At 39.9% G+C, this 18369-nt stretch overlaps 1 protein-coding gene across 3 annotated transcripts; it reads left to right on the top strand.

Annotated features, from left to right (window-relative positions):
* Positions 1-60: 60 nt before the first annotated feature.
* ING3 (inhibitor of growth family member 3) lies at positions 61-17755 on the top strand. 3 transcript variants are annotated; one of them, XM_051632225.1, is made up of 12 exons: positions 61-219; positions 384-455; positions 5517-5617; positions 6991-7056; positions 8312-8408; positions 10729-10800; positions 11101-11217; positions 12330-12487; positions 12852-13042; positions 14171-14363; positions 16207-16245; positions 16880-17755. In XM_051632225.1, the coding sequence occupies exons 1-12, from the start codon at positions 192-194 to the stop codon at positions 16994-16996; spliced, it is 1251 nt and encodes a 416-aa protein (XP_051488185.1). In that variant the 5' UTR covers positions 61-191; the 3' UTR covers positions 16997-17755. The 3 variants fall into 3 exon arrangements, with proteins under 3 accessions (XP_051488185.1, XP_051488196.1, XP_051488206.1); XM_051632236.1 differs by having other exon boundaries at positions 12429-12487; XM_051632246.1 differs by lacking the exons at positions 61-219; positions 384-455 and adding an exon at positions 625-5344.
* The last annotated feature ends 614 nt before the right edge of the window (positions 17756-18369 follow it).

Consider the following 18369-nt stretch of genomic DNA (forward strand, 5'->3'; position numbering starts at 1 on the left):
GAGAGAGCGCGAGGCGCGGGGCGCGTCAGCGGCGCGGGCAGCCAATCGCGGCGCGGCCGGGGCGAGCGCCGTCAGCCGCCAATGTTGTTTTCGCTGAGTCGAGCTGCTGGTGTTGTTGGCGGCGGCGCCATATTGGAAGGGACGAGCCCCCCGTTAGCGAGAAGCCCCTTGGCGCTGGCCCGGCCGCCGCCATGCTGTATCTGGAGGACTATCTGGAGAGTGAGTGTGTGCGGGGCGCGGGTGCCGGGCGGCCGGGCACGGCCGGTGGAGGAGAGCCGGGGGGAAGCCGCGGCGAGGAGGCGGCGCCCCCCTCCCCCACGGCGGCGAGTGACTGACTTCCTCCTTCCCTCCCTTTTCTCCCCCGCCCCTCCCTGTGCCCGCAGTGATCGAGCAGCTTCCCATGGATCTGCGCGACAGGTTCACCGAGATGCGCGAGATGGACCTGCAGGTGCAGAGTACGTGAGTCCCGCCCCCGCCGCCTCTGCCCGCCCCCTCCGCTCCCCGCCCGCCCCGCCAGCGGGGGGCGGCCGCGGGCACCGCCGGCACCGCCGCGCTGGCCGCGGGTCGCGAGCCCGGGCTGCGGGGAGAGGAGGAGGAGGGGAGGGAAGAAGGGGGCGAAGCGGGGCCGCCGCCGCTGCTGCCGCCACGGCTGCTGCCGCTCCGACCTGTGTGGGCAGCTCCCCTCCCCGCCGCCGACCCGTGCGCTGGCCCGGGGTGTTCGCCCCCCTTCGCCGGCCGGCGCCCCGGCTCTCCGGCAGCGCCCCTCCGGTGCCGGGGCGGAGGGGCCGCACCCCGGGGCCGGACGCGTGTGGGCGGCAGCGGGTGCCTGGCGTCGTCTGCTGCGGGCCGGCGGTGCAGGCGCGGGGCGGCGGGCGCTGCTGCGGGAGGCGGCGCTGCGGAGGCCCCGCGCGGCGCCGGGAGCCGCCGGGACGCAGCGAGGGGCGGGGCGCGCTCGGCTGGGGCCTGCGCGCCGGGCAGCCCCTCCTCGCCTCCCCGTGGCCCGCAGCTGAGTCTCGGCGCAAGTAGGATCTTAGAGGAGTTTCGTTCCTGGGCTTGTGTTGCTCCCAAGGGCATTTTCGGTGGCACGTCCCAAACTCTTTAGATTTTTGATCCCTAAGAGCAGTGATGGTGGTTTGGAATGTGAGTTCTGTCCCACTCCTTCAGCAGGTAGTGGCGTGCTGTCTCTCAAACTTTCCAGCCAGCTCCTCTCATCATAGCATGTGTGAAGGTGCTTTTTGCTCAGCCTGTTGTGCCCTAGCAGACACGCAGCCAAACGCACAGTCTGCTTTAGTTTTCTTCATAGATACTTTGATTATCTCTCTTTATATGCTGGTACAATGTGCTGCCTTATGCTGTTTTCAGGATGCCTTGGTGTCTTTTCTAATGAAATCTCAGCTGGGACTTAGGTGTCCCCTAACACCCAGTTAGGTGTTGCTGTCATTTAATTCACAATTCATGTGGTCATCTATAACTGTGACACAAAGATCTTTGTTAATGAAACTCATACTGCACAAAAGAGGAGATGAATCATCAGCAGAGAAGAATTGTGCTGTTTTAAAGAAGAAAGAGAAAGAGCAAGGAGTGAAATAACAGCGTGAATGCTATACAGGAATACAAAATGCAACATGATGTGGGAGCACAGTTCTTGAGAACAATAGTTTAACCTATAACACTTAAAAGTGCAGTGTCAGGCTTTCCCTTGGATATTTACTTCAGTGGGCAAAACAAGTCTACTTGACAGACTTCATTGGCACATGTTGAACTGGCTGTGGGATTTATATGTACTCTATACCTAAGTGCTGTCTCAGGTTCAGTGCTTGAAGTTGTGGGAGTAGAGCTATGGGTCCCTGTGGGAGATAACCTCTGGAGTAACTATCACTAGGCAGCATCAGGAGAAGGAGTGAGCAATTAATTGCCTTACCTAGTTCTGAGTAAGTTCACGGATTTTACTTCTATTTAGTAGGGAGCCAAAGGAGCAGTAGTTTTTTGAAGTGTGTTTCAGAACTGAGCCAGCTAAGTACTGCCAAGGTTGCATTAGTGTCATTTCCTCTGCTTTAACTGGAAGTGGAAAATAACACTCCATATTGTATTACTGGAAGTAGCAAATAACACTGAGTATTGTATACTGAGATGAACCTTAGTCCCAGAGAAAAATTCTTTCCAACCTTGGTACTTCTGTAGTTCTAGCACAATGAGTGACAAAGCATCCAAAGTCATTTACAAAACTTCTGAACTAGCATCTCTTCAACATCAGTTGCCAAATTGTACACTGAATACTATGTGCAAACCTGGAGGTTGTTCTTATGCTGTCACATAGTGACTTGCTGTGATGATTAAGTGTTTCTTAAGTACTTGAAAACAGTACTTTGATGAATGTTGCTGCTGCAGAAACCTACACGAGTTGTAATTCAGCGATAACTGTGCTGCTGTGTTTTAGAGTCAATGTTGCCTTTACATTCCATCCTGTTTGGACCACGTGCACTTCTAGTGCTGCTGTTTGTTTTTGGAAGTAATAACAAACCAGCTATGCCTACTCTATGTCCTGATACGGCTGCTGTGGGAAAAGTGAAGACCATCTGACTCTTGAGCTTTAACTGAGCTCCACATGGAGCATAAAATGTGTTTCTCTATTTAAGTTCAAATAATGGGTTTTACCTCCATGGCAAAATGTCAAGCTCTGGAAAAGACCTCTTTTCTAATAGGATTTCTGGCAGCTCTCTTAGGAAATCTGATCTAAGAAATTCATATTGCAGAATTACAGTTGGATAAAAAAGTTAGGGGAGGAGAAAAGGTGAAGGAACTTGAGTTTACCAGGGAGGACTTTTCATATAATTCAGTAGATCTGACCTGCCCTTTGCTGCTTCTGCCCTTTCAAGAGAGACCAAGTTACTGTGAAAATTTCCCCTTACGTAGTTTCCCATAGACTGATATGTGTCCTCAACCAAAAGTAAAGAGGGAAGATTTTAATTGTCAAGTTTTTCCTGTCCATGGAGCCATTAGAAAAATTATCACCCAACTGTTTGCGCTCTGGGAATAGAATCATGGAATGTGTTGAGTTGCAAGGGACCTACAAAGGTCATCTAGGGTCATCTAGTCCGACCACCCTATAATAAGCAGGGACATCTCCAACCAGACTGCTCAGAGCCCTGTCCAGCCTGACCTTGAATGTCTCCATGGATGGGGCCTCCACCACCTCACTAGGCAATCTGTTCCAATGATCCCCCACCCTCATATTTAAGAGCTTTTTTCCTAATGTCCAACCTAAATGTACAGTTTTCTGACTTGAAACCATTACCCCTGTCCTGTTGTTACATGCCCTAGTGAACAGGTCTTCCCCAGCCTTCTTATTGGCTCCTTTCAGGTGTTGAAAGGTTGCTATAAGGTCCGCCCAGAGCCTTCTCTACTTCAGGCTGAACAACTCCGACTCCCTCAGCCTGTCTTCATAAAGAGGTGCTCCAGTCCTCTGATTGTTTGTGTTGCCCTCCTCTGGACATGCTGCAACAGGTCCATATCCTTCTTGTGTTGGGACCTCCAGAGCTGTAGACAGTACTCCAGGTGAGGTCTCACCAGGGCAGAGCAGAGGGTCAGAATCACCTCCCTGGCCCTGCTGGCCACACTTGTTTTGATGCAGCCCAGGATGCAGTTGGCCTTCTGGGCTGCAGTAGCACACTGGTAGCTCATGTCCAGCTTTTGATGCACTGGTACTCCCAGGTCTTTTTCCACAGGGCTGCTCTCTAGCATGTCTTCCCCCAGCCTGTATTAATATGTCTGGTTGCCCTGGCCCAGGTGCAGGACCCTGCACTTAGCATTTTTGAACCTCATGAGGTTTACCAGGGACCACTTCTCCAGCTTGTCCCGATACCCCTGGATGGCATGGAATAGGCGATGGAACATTTTGTCTTTTGGCTTTATGGACCAAATTTTAGTAATTTGGTAGAAGAAAAAGCTTTTACAAGTCTCTGAATGAAGTATGTGTTGCTTGCTTGCTGCTCAGGCTTCTGAATTTTCCCCCTGAATAACACAGTGCAAATGGAAAATGTTAATTGTACAGATTTTTCGATTTTTAACCTGTTTTACACCAAAACTGTTTTACTGCTGTGTTTCGTTCTAAATAAAGCTGATGTGAGCCTTTGTCACAACTGTTCTGGCCTGGGATTAATTGTGCTCTGTCCAGTCAGTTGTTAGGTTCCTGTTGGTTTTTATGCTGGACACTCCCAGTATAGGAAGAATCAGTTCATGTTTTTGATAATTTATTATGAATAATTTTTGGTTATTTATGTGAACAGTTATTTCTAGTGGTGAATTTCCGCAGAGTGAGAAAACATTTGAGCTTCATTGGATTTGAGAAGTTAATCATACTTGAGGATTCATCAGTTTCTTGATCTAGTTAATTTTTTATTATTTTTTTAAATTATTTTTTCTTGGTAAGAGGTGATGGCCACCATGTGATCCAGTTTTAATGATGGTTTCTGGAAAGCATCTGAACAATTTTACACCTTGAGCCTGAAGTCTGTAGGTAGCTGGTGCATTGTCACGTTTAATTTGAAACTGCTGTTTGGACAGTATCACTGAGATTGCTGTGAAAAATTTTTCAGTACTATCATCTATCCTGAGACAGCAATGCTCTCAAAGCTAGTTTGACTGAGGCAGCTGTGTGTTTTTGGAAATATGCAAGCTGTTGCATACACAAATGTCCAGTTGTTGAAAGAGTAAACTCAGTGGTTTGTTAGGGTTTTTTTTCCAAGGAGTGTGAGGGAAAGGGAGGGGAATCGCAGTTCCTGTGTGAATAAACAATGAAACAAATAACTTGTAGTCGGTACTTTCCTTTCTTATGATAATGTTAGAGAATTGGTGGCTTTATTCTTCCCTTTAGGATATTTCTCAACCTTGGGTAAGTGGGAGGACTCAGTCCAAACAGTAGGTCATCAGTGCATTTGTCCCTTAGTGTTACCCTGTGGAGGTGGAGGGAGTAACCTTGTAAGCACTTTAAATTTGCCGTCACCCTTCCTAGCATACAATAGAGAGGGCTTTGACATAAAGGCGGTGACTTGACTCTTCAGTTGCTTTTTGAGGCACTAATTTTTACAACTATTTGGTTTTGTATTTGACTGTTTCTCTTAGGAGAACATTTTGTTTCCTGCTCAGTTTGTAACTGGCTAGAATGTTCCAAAGTCAGCAGTCTAGAGCCCTGGGTGAGGAGTTTGGGTCGTGCTTTAAGTCACTACCACTGCTCTTAGGGACAAAAAACCTTTAGAACTTGGAGTCCTGCCTGTCCCATGCTGGAGAGCACAAGAACCTAGATGAGAATCGTACCAGAATGCAATTCTGCTTCTTGGAGAGTAAGGTAAGTATTTCCCTCCTCTGTCCACTGTCACTTGGTTGTTTTGGTTTTTTCCTCTCTAATAGTTTGCACCTCAGTCCTGTCAACTTTGTTTAAGAAAAAAAATACGCCTTATTTCATAATGTTTATTTACATGAGAAGATAACATTTAACTTAATCTTTTCCTGTGCGACAGATGCAATGGATCAGCTTGAGCAGAGGGTAAATGAATTTTTTATGAATGCAAAGAAAAACAAACCTGAATGGAGAGAAGAACAAATGACATCAATCAAAAAAGTAAGGATATCACAGGAGCGGATCACATTTTTCTTTTGCAAACAAAGATAACCTTAGAAAAAAATAGCTTATGATTGATGTAGACTTAAACATTCAGAACTATAGCTTATGAGTGATACAGACTTAAGCATTCAGAACTGTGACTTCCCTTGGGCTTTCACAGAGATGCATAGAACTATGTAGGAGGAAAGAAACGGCTGAAAGGTTTCTTTAATCAAGCATTTCAAGTCTCACCCAGTATTTGCTAGTATTTTAAAAATTACAGTAGTCCTGAAATAGTGAGGAAACCAAATTTTCAGCTTAGAATTTTTGTTTCTGCTTGTATGACATGCAGCTGATTGAGTTAGTTTGTTTTCCTTTTGAGGATATTTTTCAGCCTTCAGCATTCCCTGTGATTCTGCCTATGTCCTTGTCTACGCTATACGCATGACATATGTAACTTAGAAAGGGAGGAATGAGAAGATGGATGTGTTTTATTTTATCCTTCAACACTTGAACATTGGTGGTGGTATTGTTAGTCAGGTAGTTCATAACTTTTGTCAGAAGAAACTCCTTTCTAGTTTCTTACACTTGCTACTTCAGCCCTTTATTTGACCAACGGTGTTGTGGGTTTTTTCCTCAATTAATAGAAATGGATTTCTGTATTTAAAATAGGAAAAAGTCAAAGCTCTGACTTCATTAGAGTAAATGAAAAATTTGCTTTTGAGTGTAGTTGGACCAAAATTTCAGTAGTTTTTTGCCTAAGCAAGATACTTTTCATTGAAATTGAAGATAAAAAGGCACTTAAACCACTTTAGAGTAAAAACCTATAAACATAATTTTAGGAAAAAAAGTTGTGTGTGGATTTTCATTAGGTAGAGCAGATTTTTAAATTTGGTTGCTTTATTAAAATGATAATACACTTAGGAGTTATGTACATGTATTTTAAAATTATTTAAACTATATATACATCATTATTTAACTGCAGTGCTGGAAAGGCATCCACTCACAGTATAATTTAGCATCATTTTGAAGGGCAGTTGTATCTGCAATACTCATGAAGACATCATCTCATTTTTAATCCATAGCCTTATGCTGTGTAATAAATCCAAGACTGTTTCTGTTCTTTTAGAATTTTAAATACCACTCTGGGAGAAAGTTTCCACATCTTGTAGTTTGACATTTTCTAAGGCACAATCAATACATTGATAAGTAATGCATCTTTCATTTAAAATTTAGCTGATTGTTTTGTATGGTAGTTTCAAAATTTTGCTGAAAACTGTCTTGAATTTCTCCTTTTAACTTACATTTTGTGGTGAATAACAATAGCTTAAAATGACTGAAATGAATACAGTTACGTTCATAATTGAAAAAAAAAATTATCTTCATAACAGGATTACTATAAGGCTTTGGAAGATGCAGATGAAAAAGTGCAACTGGCTAATCAAATATATGACTTGGTAAGTAAACAGAAGACCTGTGGTGAATTACCTGAGTTTATGCTCCGTGGAGTTCTAAACATTTTGATGAGCACTACAGCAGTGTTACCTGTACTGTTATGTCAGCTACAGGCAAATATTTTTTCTGGTGAAAGAAAAATTTAAGATTTTATTGACTTTTAAGAATTTTGCTGTTATTGTGTCACTTAAATACTTAACAAGTGTCACTTAAATACAAAACATATAGAAATAAGGTTTTCATGCATGTTGATTTTATCTTAGTTATTTTTTTCTGAAAAAAAGTCCATGAGTAAGTTACTCTTCTTTACACCCTGTGGATTTTGACTTTTACAAATATTTATTTTACAGTTTCTCAGAGAACATAACCTGAAAGTCATAGTGTACTAAAATATAGTAGACATAGAATAAATATTTCTTGTCTGATTTAATGTCACTTGAGCTAACCAAAAGTTAGTTCCAAAAGTTGGAACTTACTCGCTCTCGTTTGGTTAGCTGGTAACTGCAAAACCCTGTTCAGTTTGTAATAGTTTAGAGACAGGTACATTCTTCTGTGTGACTACAGATGAAGAAAGCATTTGGAGCACAGTGTTTCTTTTCATTATATTAAGTTCAGATTATTTTTTTTTCTGTTAATTTTCAGTAGCCAAGGGCATGTCATAGTTTACGCAAATAGTAAATTACAGTAGTCTTTACACTTTCAGTGTAAGAGGCCTTTTTACATTTTACCTTTTCAGTAAAAAGAGACCTTTTTAGTCAATACTGAAGTTTACTGATCGGTATAGTGGCATATAAATTGCAATACAATTAAATTGCAATTTCCTCAGTGCAGTCCAACTTCTTGTGAATTGTGCATCATGTACTGTTGCTTCTCTTCCCCTTTCTATCCCCATACCCACACCCGAGTCCTCTTACTCCTTTTTCTCAAAAGAAACTCTTAGAGATGTGTCTTGGAACATTGCCTACAGTAAGAGTAGGGCTTCCAGCTACTGAGACAACATGCAGCCTCATTGTATCCTGTGATTGACTAGGTGGCTTAGGAGCAGCAGTGCTGTTTTGGTGTTAACTCTAGTATGTCTGCTGAGTTAGGGAAATGTAGGTGACTGAGTAGTTATGCCTCTATGCATTTTCATACATGCTTAGTAATGCATGGCAGAAAATTGCTGGAAGGGAAAGATTTAGTAGCCTGAGTTTAAGGATGTAGATATTCATGTTCTGGAACTGGATGCTATTTATTGTTGCTTTGTCTTAAAAACAGGTAGACCGTCATTTGAGAAAATTGGACCAGGAACTTGCTAAATTTAAAATGGAACTTGAAGCAGATAATGCTGGAATTACAGAAATATTAGAGAGACGTGAGTATGCATTATTTTCTTTGAACTTGGCAGATTTTCTGTCCATTTGAAAAATTAAAATATCATATGCTCGTTAGTGGCTGTGTTTTGACCCACATACTTTTAATCAGTTAGTGGTTGTCAAGTGTTAGTTTCAGCCTCAGTTTTTACCAGAGAAGTCAAAATACAATTAAGTAATTAGAATAGCTTTTTTTACACACAACTGTTGCACTTAGAGAATTGCTACAATAAGATATAAAATTCTTTAATTTTTGGTATTTAATTTCAGTAGGTATTCAGACAAGTATTTAACCTCAGCTTGCCACCTACTTAGTTGAAAGTGTACTCTTTCTTACTTGAATTGGTTGCTGCCAAATTCAGGAGAGTATTTTAGTTACAGGTGTGGAATGTCAAGTAAAGTTAGGTACTCAGTTTTCTTTTTTTAAGAGGGAATGGGATTTTTTTGTAATGGAATAGCAAGGGAGAAACATTTTGCATAAGAAACCTGTGTGCTTAAAAAATATGTCAATGCGGGTGTTCAGAATGTGAACAAAATGTAATGTGACAGCTTTTTGTCCAACTTGGTGTGGAAGAATCTGGCCTTTCTCTACAAATCAACATTTAGACATCAAGTTCAAATGTGAATATGATAAATGTAAAAGTTGATTTAACTACTGTGATTATGGAGCTAAGAGGCAGTGACTATTCTCGTACCCAAGGATAGCGGAAAGTAACCTAAATCACTTGAAGAGATTAGGAATAAACATTCTTTCTTTGAACTTTGTGTGGCTTTGTCATAAAAGTTGGGAATTTTCAGGGGTTTTGCTTGGAATTGCTATTACAAATAGCGCAAAAAGAAAATGGCAGAGTAAGTGCTTTTAAAGAACAAGCAACTCCGGAAGAGGACTCGTTTATTTTAGGTGGAATTCAGATGCAGTTTTTTAAGAAGTGATACTACCTTAAGTTGAGCTGTGTGTTTAGTGAGGTAGGTAGGTACAATTTCAGGAACTCAAAGGACAAGTACCAGACTATATGTAGTAGGTATTCTGTTTTTATTTTTAAATAAAGTGTAAAGTAAAAACTTTTTAGTTTTCAGAGTAAGTACACATTGTTGAGGTTCCACCAGAGGGCAGCCTTTAGACTCTTTCATAAAATGATTAATGTTAGCTCAGTCGTTATGCTTTGAATCTCTTCTACAATAATTTTCTTTATACTTCTGTAATACACTCATGTACTTTTTGAAAGCACTGAAAAGGAAGAAGTAAAGAAAAGTTGAAGCTACAGATTTTGAAAAATAAATGTGAGTTACGTTGTTGAATTGTGTTCTCTATGAGTGTAAGGTGGTAGGTACTGCAGCTAGTTCTAAGTCTTTTTGCCAAAGATTGATGCACAAACTGTTTTATATTGTTCTAATGGAAGTTTATGGTCAAAGTTTCTCTTAGCCTCATAGCCAGTGTTTTCTTAGATATAGATTTATATTTGTAACCCTCCCTTTTTTCTTTCTCTTTGTTTTGTTTCTTCTTCTTTGGATTGTTGAATTCTTTTTCTTAAACTAGATCAGGTTGCTCAGAGCCCCAGCCAGCCTGACCTTGAATGTTTCCAGGGGTGAGCATTCTACTGCTTCTCTGGGCAACCTGTTCCAGTGTTCTACCACCCTCATTGTAAAAAAAATTCTTCCTTATATCTAGTCTAAATCTACCCTCTTTTAGTTTAAAACCAGTTCCCCTTATCCTGTGACTATAGGCCCTGATAAAGAGTTTGTCTTATAGGCCATCTTTCTTATAGGCCCCCTTTAAGTATGGGAAGGCCACAATAAGGTCTTCCTGGTGCCGTCTCTAGGCTGAACAACTCCAACTCTTTGAGCCTTGAAAGACTTGCGTGTTTTGACTCAATCTGATGCAGTGGACTCAGTGGAAGAAGATGCTTCATTAATTAATTAATACATTTTACGTGTTACAGTCTTCAGTTCATAAGGTTGTAGATTGTCAGTACTTTTGATGCAGCATTCTCCATCACTGGCTTGGGTGCAACTCAGTTGAATTAAGTGGCACGTTGAGGGCAATGCCGTTGGGTTTTTTCTAGTTATTCACCTTGATTTTAACTTCTTCATTTCAACAGTGGAACGCCAGCAGTCAGCAAATTTTATTTTAAAACTTTTCTTCTCACGGGCTCCTGGTTGTGCTACAAGAAGGGTTGCAACTCCAGCAAAAATCCTTCTGATTAAAGTAAATACAACTGCATAGTGATTTGGTTAATATTATAAAGATTAACTGACTGTCTAAAAGTCAAAACTGTGCCACTGATGACTGAATTTTACCTATCCTTTTTACTTCTCTCTTAGGGTCTCTGGAGCTGGATACGCCATCACAGCCTGTCAATAACCATCATGCCCATTCTCACACTCCAGTAGAGAGTAAGTATTTGAGACTTAAAAACATGTCCACTTTTAATGTTTCTTTATCTTTTGTGGAGTAGTATTATGGAAAGAAAATGAACAGAACTTTTTTCTTTTTCTCCAGACATTGGGGCGGGGCTGGGGGTTGGGGGACAAAAGGCAGAATGCAATGACATTGATGTCTATTCAGAAGCAGTACAAAAATGAAATTATAAGGTTTTGTTAGTGGGAATTAATTGAAAGTGCTTTTATTAAGTCTAGTTTGACTTTCAAGTTGAAATGTTTTGCATTTAAGTTTCTTTCATTTGTTTAATTTAGAGAGGAAACACAACCCATCTCACCATAGTACAACAGATCACATTACTGAAAAGAAGTTTAAATCTGAAGCTCTTCTGTCTACCCTGACTTCAGATGCGTCTAAAGAAAATACGCCAGGTAATCTTAATTCTCTTTCATTTAATTACTTTCTAATTAGAAGAAGAGAGAACTAATTTTCTTTGTTAGCTACTGTCTTTTGAAATCAGAGCCTCATACCCTTTCCTCTGGGGTTTTCAGTCATTTGAAACATTAGAAATTGCAGGCATTATTACTCATCTGTGTTGTCCATGAAGCACATCAGATTTGTTGTCATATAACAGCTGCATGTTGGCTATTTCTTTTTATTTACACTGCCTGGAAGAAGATAACACTTCAGTTTCATTCAGCCAGTACTAGAAATAAAATATATCAGTGCATTATTTTTTAGGAAAAAGAAATGCACAGAGCAATTTCCAAAGTAAGGGAAAAAAAAAAATTACTATTTAGGGATTGGTCTGACAGGGCATTTGGCTGTAAAATACAATTCTTTCATATGTTGTCTGTTTCAAAAGAGGTGTGAAGCCCTTGAGTGGTGAATAAAAAAATCTCACAACTTTCTTCCCATTTTTGAAATTAGGGTGTTTCATAGTTTATTTTCTGAAAATAAAATATTGTGAGAGTTATAGCAAGTCAACTAGCTTATGTTTTGGGATTTAGTGCTGTTAATAATTTTTTAGTATTCTTTTCAAGGAACGTAAAATAAGGTGGAGAATAAAATGCCACTACGTTTGAGCAGGTGTCAATCTGTAGATGGCGATGGAAATGTGTTGCATTAGAACTGTGCTTTGCAGTTTTTAGAATTAAGATAGTTAAAAGTTTTACTTCAGAAACAGTATAGATTTACAGTCAAATCCTTACCCTCTTCTTCATCATTGCAGTGGAGATAGGTTTTATATAGACATAGCAGCTGCATCTGTTTTCTGATAGCTGGATATGATAGAGAGGACTCTTTCTAAAAGGACTCATTTCACATGAGGATAGGTGGGGAGCAACTTTGCTTCTTTTTTTTTTTTTTTTAGCCAATACTGGCTGTGTCAAATACCTTTTTAAACTTTTTTCCAAATGATCAGACTGCTCTGATGCATAAACAGAGTTCTTACTCTTTCACTGGTTGTCATATATATCTCTTCTTAAGATGCGAAGGAACTCAGTTTCATTTTGAATTTCATAAATGTGTTCTGTTCATCAAGGGTGTCGAAACAGTAATTCATCATCCTCTTCAAACAATGCATACAATACAAACTCTTCTCAACCATTGGCATCATATAACCTGGGCTCATTATCTTCAGGATCTGGGGCCGGTGCAATTACCATGGCAGCAGCTCAAGCAGTGCAAGCCACGGCACAGGTAATGTCGGAGCATTCTTGTCATTCTGCCATCCACTATTGATTAAGAAGGAAGACTAGTGATTTTTCATTAATTTATTTGTTTATTAATCTGAATTTCCATGATCACTTTCAGCTGGTGTGATCCAGTTCTCATTGGTTTTGTTTATATGCTACAGTGTCATCCTGTAAAACTTGAAAGGGACAGCTTGTTTTCTAGCTTTTCCTGTAGGATATTATTACATTTTTTTGCCACTTACTAGACATCATTTTGTTAACAGGGTAACTAATGTACCTGTGCAAAAAATGAGCAGTTAGCAGCATAGTATATGGCTTTTGTAAGAGCTCTACTGTGTGATCTGATACTACATCAGTATTCCTTTTAGATGAAGGAAGGAAGACGAACATCCAGCCTAAAAGCCAGCTATGAAGCATTTAAAAACAATGATTTTCAGCTTGGAAGAGAATTTTCATTATCCAGAGATTCAACTGGATATTCATCATCTGCTCTGGCATCTACGTTAACACAGACATTAAGTTCATCAACCACAGATTCACGAAGTGGCAGAAAAAGCAAGTAGGTTTTCTTAATTGTTGATGGCAATTACAGCTTTTAAGACAGCTGGGCTTTCTTTTAAAAGTTATGGGCCATAATAGAAATAGTTCATATTTAATATCTGGGGAGGGGATCAGCAGAAAGTAGTTGTTGCCTGCTGGTCTTTTTTTGTTAAGGGCTTTTGTCCTCTCACCTTTTCTTTGAGCAAACTCACTTCAAGGTTTTAAACAAATGCCTTGATTTGCTTTTTCATCTATGATAGTCTACTTTCTTCACTAATTTTTCTTTGTTCTGGAAAGAAGATTGGGCCTAATGGCAAAAGTTACAATTTACTGTGCAGTTGTTAGTAGGATGGTATTGAAATTATCTGTAGATCTGCTTCATGTCACTTCACAAATAATTACAATGCTTTCTGATGGCTGAACATCTAGGACAGAAAACAGAATTAATTTTGTTTCTGTTTAAAATTGTTTTAAATTTTATTTTAAACAACACAACATCACAACCAGTTGACAAGTTGTACTTTAAAAAAATTTATCTCAAAATGCCCATCCTTTTTCTTCATAGAAGTCTTCATAGAAATCACTGCTCAGTAATTTTGTCTTGGAAGCATTTTTCATCTATGGATATCTTGGGTGTCAGAGCTAACCTATAAGCAAAAGGAAAGAATTTGTATTCTGGCACTGTTCTGTGGAGTGATTGGTGATGCTTGAGTGGAGATTAACATTGAATTGGTCATCTTGAAAATGCAGTTATCAATTTACCTGACACATTGCATTATTCATATGTAAATTCTTCTTTTGCTGGTAACGTAATTTTCATGGGTACTTTACACCAGGGCTATATATGGATAATTTTGTGAAGAAAAACATTCATTAAAGCCATTTGGCAGTTTAAAGCTCTTCAGTTCCTTTAATGAGAATAGCATGCCTTGCACTTTTAAGCTGGTAAGACTTGTTTCCTTTTCTGAAGAGCGTTTAGTGTGTCCATTTCAGTCCTTGCAGTTGTTGAATGGAATCTGCTAGGGAACGATGCTTTGGGATTTACATACTGCAGTATTTCAGAGTCAACAAAGTACTTGTTTTTTGATTATTTCAACTGGCAGTAAATGAATTTAAATTATTATATACTATTTTTTTCTTATTTAAGAAACAACAACAAATCCTCAAGTCAGCAGTCCTCATCATCTTCCTCTTCTTCGTCTCTGTCGTCATGTTCTTCTTCATCTGCACTGGCACAAGAACTGTCTCAGCAAACAGCAGTAATACCAGAGTCTGATTCTAATAGCCAGGTTGACTGGACCTACGATCCAAATGAGCCTCGATACTGCATTTGTAATCAGGTAAGCATGGCTTCCAACCTGAAATATAACCAGAGCTGCTATTTCGCTGTTGTTGAACTTCTTTCTCTGATTGCTAATTTAAAAACATTTCTGTTTGCCATCTTTTGAAATTTGATGTGTTTTAATTTACTTACTGGTGATATGAATAATCACAGAATCCTCATGGTTGGAAGGGACTTTAGAGATCAGAGTCCAACCATCAACACACCAAAAAAAAAAAAAAAAAGAAACACAAACAACCACACACACTAGACCAGAAAACACAAACAAAAACAAAACACCCCCAAACCTCCCAAAACAAAAAAAACAAACCCTACAGCCTCAGCCACTAGAGCATGCCCTGAAGTGCCACATCTACACACTTCTTGAATACCTCCATGGATGGTGACTCAACCACCTCCCTGGGCAGGCAGTTCCAGTGCCTAACCACTCTTTCAATATAGAAATTCTTCCTAATATCCAATCTGAACCTCCTCTGCCACAGCTTCAGGCCATTTCTTCTGATCCTGTTGTTATTTACTTGGGAGAAGAAGCCAACACCCAGCTCCCTACAGTCTCCTTTCAGGTAGTCTGAGAGGGCGATGAGGTCTCCCCTCAGCCTTCTTTTCTGCAAACTAAACAACCCGAGTTCCCTCAGCTACTCCTTGTATGACTTGTTCTCAAGACCCTTCACCAGCTTGGTAGCTCTTCTCTGGACACACTCCAGCATCTCAATGTCCTTCATGTAGTGAGGGGCCCAGAACTGCACACAGTACTTGAGGTGTTGCCTCGCCAGTGCCGAGTACAGGGACACAATCACTTCCCTGCTCCTGCTGGCCATGCTATTCCTGACGGAGGCCAGGATGCCATTGGCTTTCTTGACCATCTGGGCACACTGTTGGCTCATGTTCATCTGGCTGTCAACCAACACCCCCAGGTCCCTCTCTGCTGGGCAGCTCTCCAGCCACTCTGCTCCAAGCCTGTAGCGTTGCATGGGCTCGTTGTGACCGAAGTGCAGGACCTGGCACTTTGGCCTTATTGAACCTCATGCAATTGGCCTCGGCCCGTCAGTCCAGCCACTCCAGGTCCCTCTGCAAAGCCTTCCTATCCTCACACAGTCAACTGTTGAAGCTAAAAACAAGCAAGTTTTCCAGTGATGTGACACATCTGAAGGGTTTGAAATCCTTTAATGAAGACTTCAGGAATAATTAAATTCAAAATCAAACAGGTTCACAGTGAATTTAGTTAAAATTTTAAGTTAGTAAGGAATTTCTTTTCTCATAGGTTCCTTTAAAAAAAATAAAACAAACAACAACAACAATCTAAAAAACTACACAAAAACTACCCCAAACAAAATAAAAATCTTGTTTTGTAAAAGGCACCTGGAAACCGGACAAACTGAATGACAACATTAGAAACTTGTATTTTAAAATGCCTGTTGCTATTTTAAACACTTTTAAGACTGTTGGATTTTTTAGAGTTGGTAGAATTCTGTAATTCTTGAACGTATTGATTGGTTCACGTAAAGTGCTTGAAATTGTCATGTATGCGAGGGAAATGCCAGACATCACCAGAATCTTGAAAACTGGGCTGATAATGTACTGAGCACTGTTGCTTAGACCAAAATGTGCTTCATTCATGTTTTGAATGCTGACCTTTTTTATCCAATGTGAAATATACAGAAATATATTTTTCATTTGCTGTGAACTTGTTCTTTGGGTTGTGTAACAAAAGAAAAATATTTTTGCTGCTGTTAATGGAAAAACTCCTCAAAGGAAGAAACTTGAACTTTTGCTCTTTGAAAACATTGATTGCTTTTCATTAGTAAAATAATTATTAATAAGGGTTTTTTCTTATTTACTAGGTGTCCTATGGTGAGATGGTAGGCTGTGATAACCAAGATGTAAGTAACAAGTTCAAGAGATTAATGAGAGGCTTGTGCATGTAGCTGTTGCTTGGAGGTGTTACTTTTCTTTAGAGCTGGTTTTAGAGTGGAGTTTTTTAGAGTAATGTTGGAACATACTTCAGGAAACCTTTCCTTATGTGTCCCAAAAGCTCAGGTTCTTTCAGAAGGCTTCACCCTTTACGGTGAAGATTTGAAATGTTTTAAATGCCCTTTATTTCTAGGAACCTTCAGCGTGTCAGTACTAATATGAGTTGTCTTCAAATAAAGTTTTAAAAGAACAGTTGAATGTGGTCAAGTATTTACTAAGAATACAGCATTTAAACAGAAGTGAGTGATAGGATTACTGTTGTGCCACTCAGTGTTGTCAGACTTCAGTATTTCGATGCCCAGCATACATCTTTTGCTCTGTTATTTGAATGCATAGATGACTCCTGCAGTTTTTTATCGCTTTCCTTAGTCTGATTAGGGTATGGTAGGGACTAAAATTCCAATCTGATCTCCTTTTCTCCCATGACTTTGTGTGAAAAGCAGAATCTGCTTTTTACTCATGCTTCATTTTCATAGAATTGTATTTGTGATGTCTCAAGAAACACCTAAATCCTAAACCCTCTCTTTAACTCTGTTTTTATAGTGTCCTATTGAGTGGTTCCATTATGGGTGTGTTGGACTGACAGAAGCACCAAAAGGGAAGTGGTACTGTCCACAGTGTACGGCTGCAATGAAGAGAAGAGGCAGTAGACATAAATAAGTTTCTTCATCTGGAAAAAAAATTTACATACTAAAAGTTTTATAGAGGACTTGGGATGGGGAGGAAGCCTCACCGCACTTCCTTGCAACCACTTTAGGGTTAACATAGCAGTCATAAGATCTTGAACTATTGATTTTGCTAGTTGTGTTTTAATATTGTAAGTAAGTTATTTATGCACATTGATGTGCTGCAGATACTATTCCAGTGAGCCTTGGATTGTTCCAGTGGCCAACATATGCAGACATTTGTCCTATCAAACCATTTTCTCTAGGCAGTGGGCATTCTACAATATTCAATCTTCAAAAAATTCCAGTAAGTCAAGATTTTAAATGTATGTTTTATATTCAACAGATATATTCTGCTGCATGTACTGTACTCAAGAGCTGTTATGTAACACTATGTATATATGGTGCAAAAAGTCAGTGCTTCTGAAAAGAAAATGAGACAATGGTTTTTAAAATGCCTTTATAGCTTTGGTTCTTTATGAAACTTAATTCAGCAGGCTGAAGAAAAAGGTTCTTGTATACAGCGGGCTGTTGTCCTCTAGGGTACTTGAGTATGTAAAAACAAAAAATGCTGTAGAATGAAACAAACTTGTGCCATTAGTCTTTATATGTTTCTGCTCCAGAAAAGGTGCAGGAAAAAAGGTGTTAAAGTGATGATAAATTTTTATACCAAATGTGTTTATTTTTTTGTGCAGGTAATCCTTTAAATTTGAATTGTATTAGGTGTTAAAATAAAACAACCTCAGCTCCTCAAGTTAATGTTTTCTGTACGTTTGTCAAAGGAAGGTTTGTCCCCTGAAATGGTTTGAGAATATTGTTAAGTTTGCATCAGAAATTACTATACATGACCCTTGTGAAGGATTGTTTTACAGGACATTTCTCTGGTGGGTGGATAACTAATACATATAAAGGCAAATGCTGAAATGTCATTTGCCTTGCTCTCTCTGTCTGCAGATTATAAGTGGCACCTGCTTAAATGGGCACAAAAGTTCTGTTTTCTATGTGGTTAAAAAAAAAATCCCTAGTGTGTCAAGAGATATCCACAGGCAGGATTGCCTTCCTGTTTCCATGGTGGAGATGGAAATAGAAAGGGGATAAGAAAGCCATGTAAGCGTGTCTTGTGGCTGCCTTATTCCTTCCTGGACAGTGTTTTTCACATAAAAAACAATGCACAGTTCATGAAAGAGGAAAGGGAGAAACAATTCATCCTGGTGTGGAATCCCTAGGGAAACAGGGAGGATCATGTTAGGAAGCCTAAATGCAGGCCTCTAAGTGGTTGGATCTGTTAGTGGTACAGAATCAGAAACTGATTTTTAAATTAGACTCTTGACCATCAATGTACTGGAGAAATTTTCTATATTTTTTTTT

The sequence above is a fragment of the Apus apus genome, chromosome 1 (genome assembly GCF_020740795.1).
Source record: "Apus apus isolate bApuApu2 chromosome 1, bApuApu2.pri.cur, whole genome shotgun sequence".
NCBI classification, from domain to species: domain Eukaryota; kingdom Metazoa; phylum Chordata; class Aves; order Apodiformes; family Apodidae; genus Apus; species Apus apus.

Coding starts and splice junctions, on each gene's coding strand:
- ING3 (XM_051632225.1), top strand. CDS start 192: ATGCTGTATCTGGAGGACTATCTGGAGA. Junction 5,618..6,990: donor AAATGACATCAATCAAAAAA/GTAAGGATATCA, acceptor TCTTCATAACAG/GATTACTATAAGGCTTTGGA. Junction 10,801..11,100: donor TTCTCACACTCCAGTAGAGA/GTAAGTATTTGA, acceptor TGTTTAATTTAG/AGAGGAAACACAACCCATCT.